The following is a 14,516-nucleotide window of genomic DNA, read 5'->3' on the forward strand; positions in this document are numbered from 1 at the left end:
CAGGGAGGGACCAGCCTTCCTGGGCCATAGACTCAGAGGGGATGCCCTGCAAACTCGGGCTGCAGGGCACCCAGAGCTAAGCCAACAGGACTTCCACAGGTGCATCTTGTCCTTCATCCCCTGAGTAAGCCTGAGCTGTGTGCCTCCCTGTCCCGGCCCTGGGCTAGGCCCTAGGGTTCCATGAGGCCCTTGGCCATGAAGCCCACACCCTAGAGGGGAAGTCAGACCAGGGAACTACATGTCAATGTTTCTCCCTCCATGACATGTCAGGGGTCTCCACTGACAGACCCCAGGGCAGAGCCATCAGCCTCAAGGCCATCATCCAAGGTCAAGTCTACTTGCAGACATCCACCTGACTGTAAAAATGCACTGTCCTTTGACATTTCCTCCCGCCTTCATCCTTTCCTGGACCCCTGAGAGCCCTGGAGAAACCAGACACCCCTCTCTAGCCCCCACCATGGTCACTCAGTCCCCCAAAGCAACAGCCCCCTTTGACCATTGTGATGATGGTTACAGTTCGAACAACCCCAGGTCCCACTCAGTGCCTGGCTCTCTGATGTGCACCATGGCTCCACAAGGCAATTCTGAATCTCCTCGTTTTAAGGATGAGGCTGGGGTGGAGGGGGCCCCTGAGCCCTGTAGGCTCCTGGCAAGATCCATGTCCCCCACGCCCCACTCTTGGCCTCACCACCCCCGTGAGGCACGATCCCTTCAGGCAGCCTCCCACCTTACCCTCCCCTCTTTGTCCTTATTTAATCAGTTGCCAGGGGAACCCAAGTCTCCCAGACTTTCATCCGCTAACCTGACCCCATCTCCCAACCTCCTCCAGTCTCAGTCAGTGTCACACGCCATCATCAGCACTGGGGCCTCAACCACATCTGGGAGAGCTTCCTGTCACAGACACCTGCTCCCCGCATCCACTGGGCCCAGGGGTGGGCCGGGGTCTGGCTTGCTCCTCACTGTCCCTTCCAGGCCACTGTCACTCTGTCCTTGTCCCATGAGGGTGTCAGCTCCTGCCACCATCTCCAGCGCTGCTGTCACCACTTTTATTTCAAAGGCCACAGGGGTGGTGAGGGGGTAGCCTGGCCCCTCAGTCCCTTGACCTCCTCTCTTCCAGTGGTCCTGTCCTCCACCCGGCCTCTCCCGTGGGTGGACCCCAGACTTTGTCATGGCCAAGAACTGCACCCATGACAAATTCCCCTACTAGCCACCCACCCTGATACCACCTCCCAACCTGCCCGCTCCTTCTGCCACGCCAACTGCAACAGGCCTTCAAGTCCACAGGGACCTGCATCCATGGAAGTCTGCGCCCACTCTGCCCCTTCTTGCCAGCCCTCACTCCTCCTGTTCTCTCTTCCCCTCCCCGGGCTTAGATTCCATCATCCCACATCAAGGTCACTCCCTCCTCCACTCTCAACTCCCCTGCGTGTCTTTCTCTCCATCATACTGGCTGGCAAAGCTCCAGCCACTGTCAAATCCACCTCGCCCCAATTCTACATCTGCACCCATGCAGCTGATCACTTACAACACTTTGGGGGGTTCTCTTCTCCTTTATGGTCCCAGATAACCATTCCAGGCCTCTCCTCTTTCACTCCTCCCCTCCTCTTTCTCTCCTCCCCTCATCACTCAGAGCTGGTCACCTCCCTCTTCCCAGCGTCGCACCTGCCAGCCCACTGCTTCTGAGCCCAGCGCGCCTGCCCTCCTGGACAATGGATGGGCTGCCCCAATCCTCCCCTACTGGAGGGCATCGCCCCAGCCTTGCCCATTCTCACCCTCACTCACGACCTTACAGATATACTATAAATATCATCCATCGTAACAAATCATGCCTCATTTCTTCCGCTCCCATCTTAGCAAATCTCCTCAAGACTGAAGGCTATTTGCTGCCCAGATCTTTCCTCCTGTCCTCTCCGTGACCTGCCTCTAATCAAGCTCTCCTCTGCACAGTGCCATCCAAACCACTCTGCTGTCAAATCCAAATGTCCTTTCTCTTCTTCCTCCAGGTGATCTGTCAGCGGCGTCTGACCCAGGTGACCAACTATCCTCCTGGAGACGCTTTCCACTCGGCCTCTTGGTCACAAGACTCTCCTGCTGTCTCACCTCCCTGGCTGTCTTCTCTGCTGCTTCCTTCCTGCATCTTGTTCTAACTCCAGGTGCCCCAGGCTGTGGTGCACAGGCACACATTTAACACCAGCAGCTGGGGTAGGAGGAGGGAGCAAAGTATGCACAGATATAAGTTTACTATAAATGTTACTGATATAGATGACATGTAACACACAAGATACAAACAACAGTACAGCAGACATTACTCTTTGTTGTAAAATGTGTTGTCAGTGCTCCGTAGCTCACTGACTCTTACAAAATGCCTCTCTTATCAATGGAGCCAACAACCTATGGTTGCAATTCAGTCATGATTCCAGAAACGGAGTTGCATCTGGATCTGCAAATTCTTCCCCCAGCAGGTTTACTGCCGAACATTTATGTGATGTGGATGTTGATTGATATTTTCTTTTCTGCTCGAGAGTAAGAGGAAAGTGAAACTGTGACGATGTGAGACTTCACTCCTTCAAGGCCACGAGCGACTTCTTTGCCGGGTTAGAGGCCACTGAAGAGCACCTCCTCACACATTCGTGCTAATCTCAAGGGGACAGCTATAGACACCATACACCTTCCAGTGACATCTGCGTCATTAATTTTTCTTCATTGAGAAAACAATCAATGGAGTCCTGACTCGCCTTGGCTAGTTTCCATGGTGTAAATACTCCCAGTATGGACAATGTCAAGTTACCATTGCAACGTCATTGAACTTAGGTTTCAAAGAGGTGCACGTAGCCCCCCCATGGATAACTCTCCTACCACATGGAGGGGAATGATCGCAGATACTGATAGAACGTAGTCAAATAATTAGGAAGCGATGCACTTTGAGTATTCATTACCTTTGAATTTTATATAATTTATTTAACAGTAAGTATATGTAGTTTAATTTAAAATAAGGGCTGTGTTTGATGACAGGCTCATTAACTTCCTTAAAACAATGGACAACCAGGTCCCTTTGGGGAAGGATCCTGCTACACTGCTAAAAACTTGTGCTGTTCTCCTTTCTCCCAGCCGTCCCCAAAGGGACTTACAGCCTTTTACCAGGGTGACTCTACACTGGGGAAAAGGAAATGATCAGATTTTTCTGGTTTTCATGGACACTGGCTCTGAACTGACACTAATTCTGGGAGACTCAAAGGGATCCTGCAGCCCACCAGTCAGAGCAGAGGCTTGTAGCGATCAGGTGATCAATGGAGTTTAGCTCAGGTCTGTCTCATCACGGGCCCAGTGGGTGCCCGAACAAACCCAACCTGCAGTCTTATTCCCCCAGTTCCGGAATGCGGGATTGGAATGGATGTGCTAGCAATGGGCTCGCGCTCTGGCGAGTGCACTCAAGTGGCTACAGCCGGCCTGGACCCGGGGGCTCAGTGCTGGGCTGTCCCCTCCTCTCTGCCGACACTCGCCCCCTGAGTGATTGCCACCTGCCACAGAAGTATGCTGAGAACCCCCACTTTTCCATCTCCAGGCCCTTACAGCTGTCTTTTGACAGCTGTAATAGGGTGTCTAATAGGCGTTTTAAACTTAACATATCCAAAACCAAACTCCTCCTTCCCCACTCCTGCTCTGTCGAAACCTACCCAAGTCAGTCCATGGAGCCCCAACCTCCGATCAGCCAGGCCCTCTCTCCTTCCCTCACGCTCACATCTAGCCACCAGCGAACCCCATCAGCTCCGTCTTCACAGCATCCCCCTGCTGACCTTCGCATCTCCTCCATGCCTAACATCCTGGTCCAGGCACTAGTTTTTTCCATGTGAGTTTTTACAACAGGCTGGTCCCCTTGCTTCTTCTCCTGCAGCCCGCGGTCTGTTCTCAACACAGCAGCAGAGGGATCCTCTTAAAACAAAAGTCTACGAGGTCCCTTCTACTTGCAGCCTTTCCTTGGTGGGGGCTCCATGGTCTGCCCCCAGCTGGCCATGACCCCCTTGCTCCCACAGACCCAGTTCCTGCTCTCCCTCCAGCTGCCAAGCTCCCTGCTGCCTTAGACCCTTTGCGCTCAGTACTCTTGGTTCAGAAAGTCCAGCTCGCAGGCATCTGCTGGGTACTCATCCCCTCCTTCCCAGAGGTCCTCCTGGCTGCCCTATTTAAGGCAGTGCGAAGTGGATGACCCCACGAATCCCACGCTCCCTAAACCCATGATCCAGCTTCATTTCAAGCCACAGCACTTGTCACCTGATGTGTCATCTTTATTTGACGTATTTCCTTACTGTCCATCTCTCCCTCTAGAACACAGAGAACTTTTCTATTTTATTTTCACTAAAACTACTGTCATCTCAGTACCCAGCGCAGTGCCTGCCGTGGCTGAGGAGTACAGGAAACCCTTGTTTCACAGATGAAGACAAGGCAGTCCAGGAACGTGGAATTGTAACCAAACAGGACCCTATGGACCTTTCCGGGACAGACCCCCACCCCGTGTCCTTCACCTGCCTCTTGTTTGCAGAAAAACGTTAGCCTCCTACGCCCTCCCCAAGTTCCAACGAATAAATTTAATCAGATAAGTGAGAAAATGTAGGAACAAAGGAAAAGAGTCAAGCAAGATAAAGTTTTAGCCATTAAACAAAGTTAAGGACTTTAGTTTCTTCTCAAGGGCCATAGATAATATTTTGAGCCATGTCCTTTGAACTGTTGTACAGAGCCTGAAACCCCCACCCAGTGACAGAAGTTAACTGCATGCTGCCCACAGCCCTGGCCACACAACCCCTTATTTGGAGTCTTGGTAGAAAAAATAGTAATAATTTTTTTTTTTAATAATAGAAGAGGGGCTATCAGGACCTTCTGAGCCCAGCCTGGTGTCCTGCAGTCTCAATCTACCCCCCCACCTTGCTCTGCAGCTCACTCCTAGTTCGCCCCTCTCTGGGGCGCTGGGATCCTGGTCTCAGCTTCCTCCCTTCCCCCTTGCAGGTGCCAGGTGAGCCCTGCAAGGATGGACCTTGGGGAAAGGAGGCTTCCTGCATGTGATGGGAAGGGCTGAGCCCCAGGGCAGGTATCACCTGCCCTCCCGGAAGGGGCTGTTCAGGTCCTAGCCCCGCTGCCTTCCAGGCCCCGTCTCCCCAACCAAGCCGCTCCCCTTGTGCTGCCTCTCAGGGTGAAAAAGGTGCGGGGAGCTGAGGCTGTCCCAGCAGGAACTCTGCAGGCTGAGGGGGGAGCTCTTAGAGGGTGTAACAGGCAGGTGTGGGAGTTGGGGTGAGCTTCAGGCTGCCCCCCAGTGGGATTTGCCTCACCAGTTCTCCCAAGCGGCTGGGCAGGTTCCTCCCAATCCTCGCCTCCCTCCCCCCACGCCCCCCCTGCTTCTTGGTCTTAGGATGCAGCCCCCAGACCCAACCAAACCCCGGGAGGCAGTCCTGGCATGCCCCCAAACTCAGAGCCAAGTGAGGTAATGGATTTGAAAGCACCCCTTTATTAAGCGAAAGGGACTAAGTCATTACCATACAGGAGGTGCCGTCTGGCAGGTGGCATCATTCTTAGCATCTGTATCCTCATTCCCATTGTTGCACTGATGGGCCTGTGCCCTCACCTTGCCCTCGCCCTTCTCTGCGGAGGTGGGGTGGGGACTGGGAGAGGGCGATATTTTGCCTTCTTGAAGACCCACTTCAAATGCCACCCCTTCCGTGGAGTGGAGCATGAGCTGTGTGTGGAGTGTGGCTTTGAACCTGGTCACTGAGCCACTCTGAGCCTCGATTTTCCTCCTCTGTAAAATGGATATAATCCAGAGCTACTTCCTAGGACTGTTGGAAGGATTTCATGAGGTGGTACATTTAAAGTGCTTGGCACACAGTAGGTGCTTAATAAGTGTTAGGTCCATCATTGCTGTTACTCTCCCCAGAGCCCCAACAGCCCAACCCACTTCAGCCAGAACCCCGTATCCTTTCCTCTGTGACCCCACAGCACCAGTTCAGACCCTCCTTCCAACCCCGTGACAGTCTGTGTCACCCAGAGCAGCACCCTGACTCACCCTGTCACATCTCCACGCCCCATGCCCAGAGCCAGGCCTGCTTTACCACGTGAATAAAGAGGCTGCAAGGAGAATGGAGTCAATTCTCACAGAATCTCACAAAAGGAGGCGCAGAGGAAGGAACGAGGAATTTCAAATCAACAGGTTAATTCCCAGCCAGGCCCACCTGCTTTGGCAAGGTATGTGCCCACCTACCTGTTAAGGCATAAGGGCAGCATGTTTCACAGGTAACACTGGAATCGGGTAATATTGGGGTGGCATTTTCAAGCACCTACTATGTGCCAGGCACCCGCTCAGCTTTTGGTACCTGTGATCTCACCTACACTTCACCACAACCCTCTTACATATGTGTTGCTGTCCTCATTCAGCAGATGAAGCAATCTCCTCAGAGAGGTTAAGTAACTTTCCTAGGGTCACACAGCTGACACAGGGAGGAAGGAGCAGCAGGTTTGTCTTCTATCTTTTGCTGTCCCGGCTGACATTCAAATGGGTGTATGTGCCCTGAGCATGTCCCCGGCAAGGATCGGAGGAAGGAGACAGGGAAGACGCAGGAAGGAAAAGGAAAACATTGAAACTTTGCAAGACAAGCTTCTCAATAGACTCCTGTAGGAGCTGGCAGGATGGAGGCACTGAGGCAGGAAAGCCATGTCCCCTCCTCCCGCTCCGCACACCCAAACTTTGCAGAGGTGAGGTCCAGACTGGGAGAGTGGCACCCATGACCTTCTGGCCCCTTTCTGCCCTAAAACAATGAGACTGTGGAGTATCTGCACAGGCCTTGAGTCAGAGAAGGGTCCCAGAGGTCATCCTGGCCGGCTCCCTGCCCATCACAGGACTCCGCGCTTGAACACTTCCTGTGACAGACAGCTCACTACCTTACACCCTCTGTACTTTGACAGCCCAGGGAATTAGAAAGCTTTTCTCTGGCTTGGCTGCAACCTACATCCAGAAGCTTCCTCCCACTGGGGCTCCACAGGACACACCTTATCTCAACGCTCAGAAGTTGACCACCGGGTCTCCAGGGAGAAGAGAAACACCGCAGTCATGGAGAAGTTCCCTCCCGTGCCCTCCTTCCTACCTGCTTCTTGGACAGCACCAGCCCCAGGACGAGCTTAGGGGTCAGGGGCCCCTCTGCCCGTCGAAGGTGTGGGCAGGGAAGGCAGAGTGGTACTGACCTAGCCTCCAGCTGGGTGGGTGGGTATGAGAGGTGGTGGCAGAGGACCAGTGTGCTCTGGAGGCTTGTCCAGGGCACTGGGGTGGGGGAGAGGTGAGAGCAGAAGGGAGAATAGTGAAGAATTGGATGGAAGGACGGGAGAGCAAGCCAGTGGGCCACCTTTGAGCAGACCAGCCTGCCAAGCCTGTGGATCCTCCTTCATACCTAGCCAGCCACCTGCCCTCCCGAAGTCCCAGAGGTGTCACCCTCCAGGGGGCCTAGACTTAACATTCCCTGGACTGACGCCACAAGAAATGCCATGGGACCAGCCAGCAAGATCCAGCAAGTCCTCTCTGGTGCATCCAGCTCTGTGGCGACTCCTGTCAGGAACTGAGACTCACTGTGAGTCCCACAGAGCTGGCCGACCACCTGTGTGCTGTAAAGGATGGCAGACCCCTCCCCAGGAGCACAGGGAGCTCCGGTTACTGCTGTCAGCTGCTCCACCTCCAGGTGCATTTCCTGAGCACCTACTGTGTCACGTGCCACCCTGGGTACTGGGAAAGCAGGGATGAGTCACCCCTGCCCCTGCCCTCTTGGGATCCACCCACGGCAGGTACATCATGGTCTGCAACATGCTTTTCCACCATTCTCCTTCCACCCACATGGCTCCTGTCTGCTGAGCAAGGCAGTTTTTATTCCTTTCCCCATTTTACAGAAGATGAGCTGAAATTCAGAGAGAGGCCACACACAGGGCGACAGTGGAGAGCTGGGATATGACCCCACTCAGGTTTGACTACAAAGCTCATTCTCTGCCCTGCTCCCACGCACCCCTAGAGCTGACCCGACAACATAAAAGATTCCCAGATAATGGGCTCTCTCGGGATTGGGCTCAGAGAATTTGGGCTCAGGCAGGCCTGAGTTCAAATCCCAGCTCGGCTATGTGCAGGCTGTGTGACTGTGGGCCAGTCTCTTGACCTCTCTGTATCTCCATTTCTTTGTCCGATAAATGGAGATTAGGTGTCACTACCTCATAGGTTCGTTGTGAGGCTTAATTGAGAGAGTGCGGTGAACACGTAACACAGTGCTGCCGTCACTGTCATTACTGTCACAGGGGACACGGGGAGCAGGCAGACCCTGGGGAAGAGGACTCTAGCACCTCCCTTCACTTTCTGACCTTCCTGAAAACCTGGTTAGTGATGCAGTTGTCAGCATCCACATCCTGAAGTTTTTTAGCTCCCAGACTAAGATGGGAGCCCCTCAGGGGCGGGTGTGGGTTGTATCATCTCCAAGTGCCACAGCCCAACAGAGCCAGACAAGGGGCAGGTGTCCAGTAACATTTGTTAAGTGACTGCAGCAGAGTAAAGGCCACAGAAGGTTCAGACCCTGGCACGGTCCTCCCTGGGTGCTGGCTGTGCTGACAGAGTGCGGGGAGGGCGATGGCTGACAACCCCCTGCCCCCGCCCAGACCCCACACTGTGGGCAGGAATTTTCCCCTAAGTGTAGAATCACACAGGGCGTGGCTATGTCCTCTCCCTCTTTCTTTCCTCCCCAGAGACAGTAATCATGGGTGCCTTATGCCCTGTCATCGCTCAGCTAAGGGCGCATCCAGAGTGCCTGCAGGGAGGGTCTGGGCCCGCCAGGCCTTCTTTCAGTGGACCTCTGCCTGCCCAGAAATGGGGGCTGGAGAAGGGGAATGATGGCTTTCATCCATGGGCCTTCCCAGCAGAGGCAGACAGGGGCTGGGGGCCAGAATGTCCTGAGAGAAGAGCCCTGCATGGAAAATCACAGTCATGAGTCACTTGTCTCCTTTCAGCCTGTTTCCCCATCTGCAAAATGTGCTCTGCGGATGAGGTAATTTCTCATCTGTATAACAGGGGCCAATTTCACAGGTACAGTCGACAGGTGAGAGTATCCCCATCTAGCATGGGAGGAAACAGGCTCAGAGAGGCTAAGTAACTGGCCCAAGGTCACACAGCCTGCAAGAACCAGCCTAACCCCCAGCTGGTGGTTATAACTACCAACCATCCCATTCTTAGCAGTCACTGAACTGACTCTCAGACGGTCCCACCTCAATTCATCGTCTTCTGGGGCTGTCGGGACAGTGCCCAGCCTTCCTTCCTCCTCACCCAGGTCCAGAAACCCCAGCCCCCTCTTCCTGTATGCCTGGCAGCCTGGCTCAGACCATACCTTCTGCAGGATCCTACTGAGGAATTTCTGGCCTTCCCTTTGCCCACTCCTCCCACCATGGCAACAGAGAGCCAGGTGCGGGGAGGAGGGGGCATAAACGTGGCTGGAAAGGTATGATGGAGAAGCACTTGGCAGGGCTTTAAGTAGCCTTGGACTCAAATGCAGGGTGACCTAGTTCTCTGTTCTGTGGCCCAGGGTGCATTTGGGGGCACAACACAGGTCTGTACCTGCTAAGAGGCCAGGCCCCTATCAAGTTCCAGCAGATCCCAGCCTCCTCAGTACTGGCCCCTCGGCAGCAGCGTTTGGAATCCCCCCACCGCTCTCAGCCCACAGCTGAGCACCCCTCCTGGGTTCCCCAGGTGGCTGATATCTTGGCTGGGTGTGGATTTGCCAGTTCCTTCCAGCCCAACATCCCACCCTCCACATATCTTTGAGCATCAGGACCACTTGGCGGAGCTGAACAGCTGCTTAGAAGCCACAGCAAAGGGAGTGGAAGCTTCTCTGGACAGAGCAAAGGAGAGGACAACACATCACAGGGAAAGCATTTTGGGATCAAGGAGGAATCTGCATCACGGGTAAATGACCATAATTCCATTCCCTGTATCTCATGTCTTTTCTCAGGGCCCATCAGCTGGCCCCTGGGACCACTGAGAAAAGCAGGGAGAGGGCTGGGGTGGAAGAGAGAGAGAAGGGGGGGTTGGAAGTGATGGGAACAGGAGAGGGATGAGAAGTCGGTGGAGGAGGAGGGGAGATTCTAAGACCAAACGGATGGGAAAGAGAAGACTGGGGCAGGGGATGGGCTACAGGGACAGAAATGGGGAGGAAAGAGAGACTGATGAGGGATTCCCAGATCTCAAAACAGGAGGTGGCAATGGGGACCAGGGAGGTGAGGACATCTGTAGACTTAAGAGGAGGCTGACCTCTGATGCCCTCCCTGATGCTAATATTTTACACATCAAGATCTCACTCACTCCACCATTTCCCATTCAGATTCTGTGACCTCTGACCTCTCATAGCTCCGTGGATCTTACGGGGAACCCCCGTTTCACATTCTCCAAGAATCTTCAAATTTAAACTTCAACATTACTTCCAATAAAGGAATGTGATGCAGCAGCAGAATGGAACTGGGAGGAGCTGAGGTCCTCATCTGGCTTTAAACCCAGGTCTCAGCCAGGCTCTCGGAGCCTGTCAGTCATTGTGAATTAGTATTGGCATCAATCCTATAATTATCCCATGAGAAGCACAATTATGCTTCATTGTCCTTCTGTGCAAGCTAAAACCATTAATTTACTCAACATAAACATTAAGAATATATATATATCTCACAAGTTTTATAACTCTGTTTGGGTATTTTTGTGTCTTGAAATACAGGTAACCCCAGAAAAAGGAAGTGGCCTGTTCCTCTCTCCCGCTTGTCTGAGAGGCCCCACAGACACTCCTTTCTCTGTGAGCCTCAAATCCCAACAATCTGGGATCTAAAGGGTCTCTTCTGCTTTGATGCTTTTGCTGGGCTGGGGGAGACTTAGAAAAACTCCAGGAGAATGTCCCCAGCCCCACCCAGCCAGCCTTCCCCTCCACCCCCAAGAATAAACACTCATATGGCCTCCAGCTCTGATTCTGGCCCCTGGGCAGACAGGGAGCCTAGGCTGGATCATTAATGGATTCCTCACATCACACCCCCTCATTTTTGGCATGAGACCTCTGGGGGCCACCTCCAGGCAAGGACAGGGACAGCCAAGGCCATCTGGCCAGACCCGAAGGGTCACGGTGGTGAGCTAGCCCGCTGGGATGAGTGTAGGATCTGCAGCACATGCTGGGTCAGAGGATTTCTAAGGGTTCCTTGGGCTGGGACACCCTGGGGCACACAATTACCCCAGTACAAATATTTCTCCAAATAACCAGTCGACAGAGCACATGGGGGAATTAATTACTTCCCATGATGTCACCCTTACACACCCATCTCTACTAAATCTGGAGGGCTCAGACTCCGGGCAGCTCAGGCGACTGGTACACCTCCTCTTTGGTTGGGGGGGGGCTTCCCCCTTCAACCAGCAAAGCCAAACAGAAGGCCCTTGTTTGTCCTCAGCTGGAGCCAGGCACCTGGCAATGAGGGTGGGGAAGCCCCAGGGTCACCATCAGGTGTAGCCCCTCCCTCCAAGCCAGCCCAGGCCCGGAGTTAGCTTTAGGCTCCCCTTAAAACTATCCCAGGTTGACCATTCATGGCCCCCCGCTTCCACCTCTCTTGACAATTCCACATTGCCTTTCTCCACCTATCAAAGACTTCACTGGCAGGAAGTTCTTCTTTAGGTCTACTTTAAAACCAACTTGCTGCAGAATAAACTTCAGTTTTCTAATTTAGCGACTCTCCGTGGCTATGACCCTAGTCACCACCAATATCCAGGGTGAAGGTTCCTGAAGGTCTCTTACTGGTGCTCACTCAGGACCCGAGCAGCTCCCTACCCACAGAATCAACCAGGGCACAGAAGCTTCGGACAATCAGGCAACTTCCCTGTGCCCCTCACCTGGGCTGGGGCCCATACCTGAGGATACCAAGGTGCCTGGTGATCTCCAAGAAGATTTACAGACAGCATCGCCCCCATGTTCCCACTACACACCCCCTGATCTGTCCTCTACCCCACCCTCTCAGATGGGAGGAAAAGATAGTGGGGGAAACGGAGCTCAAGGAGCTGCGGATTCAGAGCTGTAAGCACCTCCCTCTTCCCCGGCACCGGCAGAGCAAGGCCCTGCACAGGCACACTCCTATTTCTCCTGCCCCAACCCATTAACATCAATGTTATTGCTGCCCGGCTTGTCAGATGAGGAAAGAGTCTCAGAGAAGTAGGGTAGCTTGCCCAGGGTCACACAGCTACGAACAAGGCTGGGATGAGGTAACTGAGTCCGTCCAACCTCAGAGCGTGGGGGCCCTACCGCCACCCTGAACTGCAGAGGTGACCCGGGTCATCCTGTCAGAGCTCAGAGGAGGGAACGAGGCCCTTGGAGGACCAGTGACTAGTCAAGTGCTTCTGGCCTTAGACAGCAGAACCTCAGCCCAGGGCCTGGGGTTCTGAAATGACCTTCCAGAGACAGACATCCCCTGGGGTGAGAACAGGGGTCTGGAATTGGGAAGCTAGGGGCTCATTAGAGACCCCCTCTCTGCTCTCGGTGTTGAAGCAGAGTTGCCAAATAAAGTACAGGGTGCCTAGCTAAATTTGAATTTCACCTAAACAGCCATTTTTTTTCTAAATACAAGTATGTCCCATGCAACTACTAAAAAAAAAAAATGTTTTTTTTTAAATCTGAAGTGGAAACTTAACTGGGCATCCTGTATTTTCGTTTGCTAAGTCTGGCAACCTTGTGTTAATTTAAAAGGGCAGGAGAAAATGGGATCTGCTGGTCACCAAGGGAACCAGCCCCACATCAGGGCCCCCAGGATGACTTAGAGCCTCCAGGGCTCCTGGCTGTCCCTCCTCGGCCCCCGGCCACTGCCTGAGAGAGGGGCAGGGAGGCCTTCTGGGGCAGAGGCTCACCTGAAGCCAGGTGAAGCTGGGCCCAGCGTTCATTAACCAGATTGGGAGAGCACAGGGACTGAGACCCAAGAGGGCCGATGGGGGCGGGAGGGGAGGAAGGAGAGGCTCAGATCCCACCTTGTAGCAGACCTCAGCCCCCACCTCCTCTGGGAGGAAGGCTCCCCTCCTGACCCACCCCCCATCCGCTAGGGCTCTGGCCCCAACTGTTCCAGTAATGATGGAGTTCGTAGACAGTGTGTCAGAGCCAGAAGGGCCCCCAGAGATCCTCAAGCCCAACTCCCTCAGTGGCCAGCTGGGGAACCTGAGGCTGGGGCCAGGCCAGGGAGACTCTAGGCCCATGGGAGAAGCTGACGCTTCCACTGCCCCTCAGATGTAATCATTGCCACTGTCACCACCGTCATCACCATCAAGCCCCAGGCTGGTTCCCAGCCTTTTACTTTATTAATTCATTGAATTGTTCCCTAACCACTCCCTCCTGATCCCAGTCGCCTCTGATGTCCGGCCTCCGATGATCAAGCTGCCACACACACCACCCCTCCCCCTCAGAGAGATGGGTTGTTGGCAAGAAACTGAAACAAATCAGTTTGTTGGTAAATCAGTTTGTTGGCAAATCAGGGGAGGTCCAGTCCTGTCCCTTGTTTTGAGCAACAATTCATTTTGATGCTCCATACGAGTTCCACTTGGACATAAGAATGCAGAGCTCAGACCCCAAAGCCTGGTCCCACAGCTCACAACTGGAACCCTCATCCCAGGACTTGAGGCCAAAGACTTGCCCCCCTCCCCGTGCCAGAAGCCAGAGCCCCAAGGTGGACCTGATATCCTTGTCCCACCCTCCCAGGTGCTACAGCCAAATCCGCCTGCTCTGCTGTCAAAACAGCCTCCTGCCAGCTTCCTCCAAAGTGTCTGATTTCGTCCACCCAGTGCCCACCCCTTGCCTCAGGTCCTCCGTTCCAGCCCAGCCCTCCGCAGCCAGGTGGGCGCTTCTCAGTTCTCACCTGTAAACATCCACATACGTTTCGACTCCCACCACACACACAGCATAGGTGGGCTTCTTCAGGGACAGCTGCACAGCTCTCTGCGGGGCCATCCTGTCCCCCTGGCTCTCAATCTCCAGGCTCCCTGGCTCCCCAGCTCCTCTCCCCGGCACCTCGTTGCCAGGAAGGAGAGTGAGTTCTGATGAGCCGGTGCCTTCCTCCTCCCTTTTAATTTCACCCTATGATTTGATTAGCCTGCCTGAGCCTCGTCCCCACCTCCTGGCTCCATGCCCATCCCTCCTCACTCAGGCCTGTTAATCGAAGAGGATAAGGGAGGAGGTACCCAGGGCCTCTCGGAGGATGGGGAAGGGGGGGCTTCAACTGGGGCCCCTGGTGGAGCAGAGTTCAGCTGCCAACAGAAGGCGACCAAGCTCCCCAGCAGCCCCTGTCCCCCTTCCTGCAGTTCTGCCTCTATCCTCAGATTGTCAGTGCCTGAATCCACACGGTAACGATGTCAGTGTTTTCTGAGGGCTAACTACATGCTGGCTAAGCGGTTCGCAGATCTTATCTCACATGTTAAGAGATCAGCTAGCACATAAACCACGGTGCAGTCAGACTGCCTGGGTTCAAAT

At 54.1% G+C, this 14,516-nt stretch overlaps 1 protein-coding gene across 1 annotated transcript in view; it reads right to left on the reverse strand.

Moving 5' to 3' along the window:
• PADI1 (peptidyl arginine deiminase 1) overlaps positions 1–14,175 on the reverse strand; it is a 37,194-nt gene extending 23,019 nt beyond the window's left edge. The window contains exon 1 of the mRNA XM_031464179.2: positions 13,906–14,175. Within this exon, the coding sequence (XP_031320039.2) occupies positions 13,906–13,997 (92 nt within the window). The 5' untranslated portion in view covers positions 13,998–14,175. The remainder of the gene's footprint in view (positions 1–13,905) is intronic.
• Positions 14,176–14,516: the final 341 nt, after the last annotated feature.

The sequence above is a fragment of the Camelus dromedarius genome, chromosome 14, assembly GCF_036321535.1.
Source record: "Camelus dromedarius isolate mCamDro1 chromosome 14, mCamDro1.pat, whole genome shotgun sequence".
Taxonomy (NCBI): Eukaryota; Metazoa; Chordata; class Mammalia; order Artiodactyla; family Camelidae; genus Camelus; species Camelus dromedarius.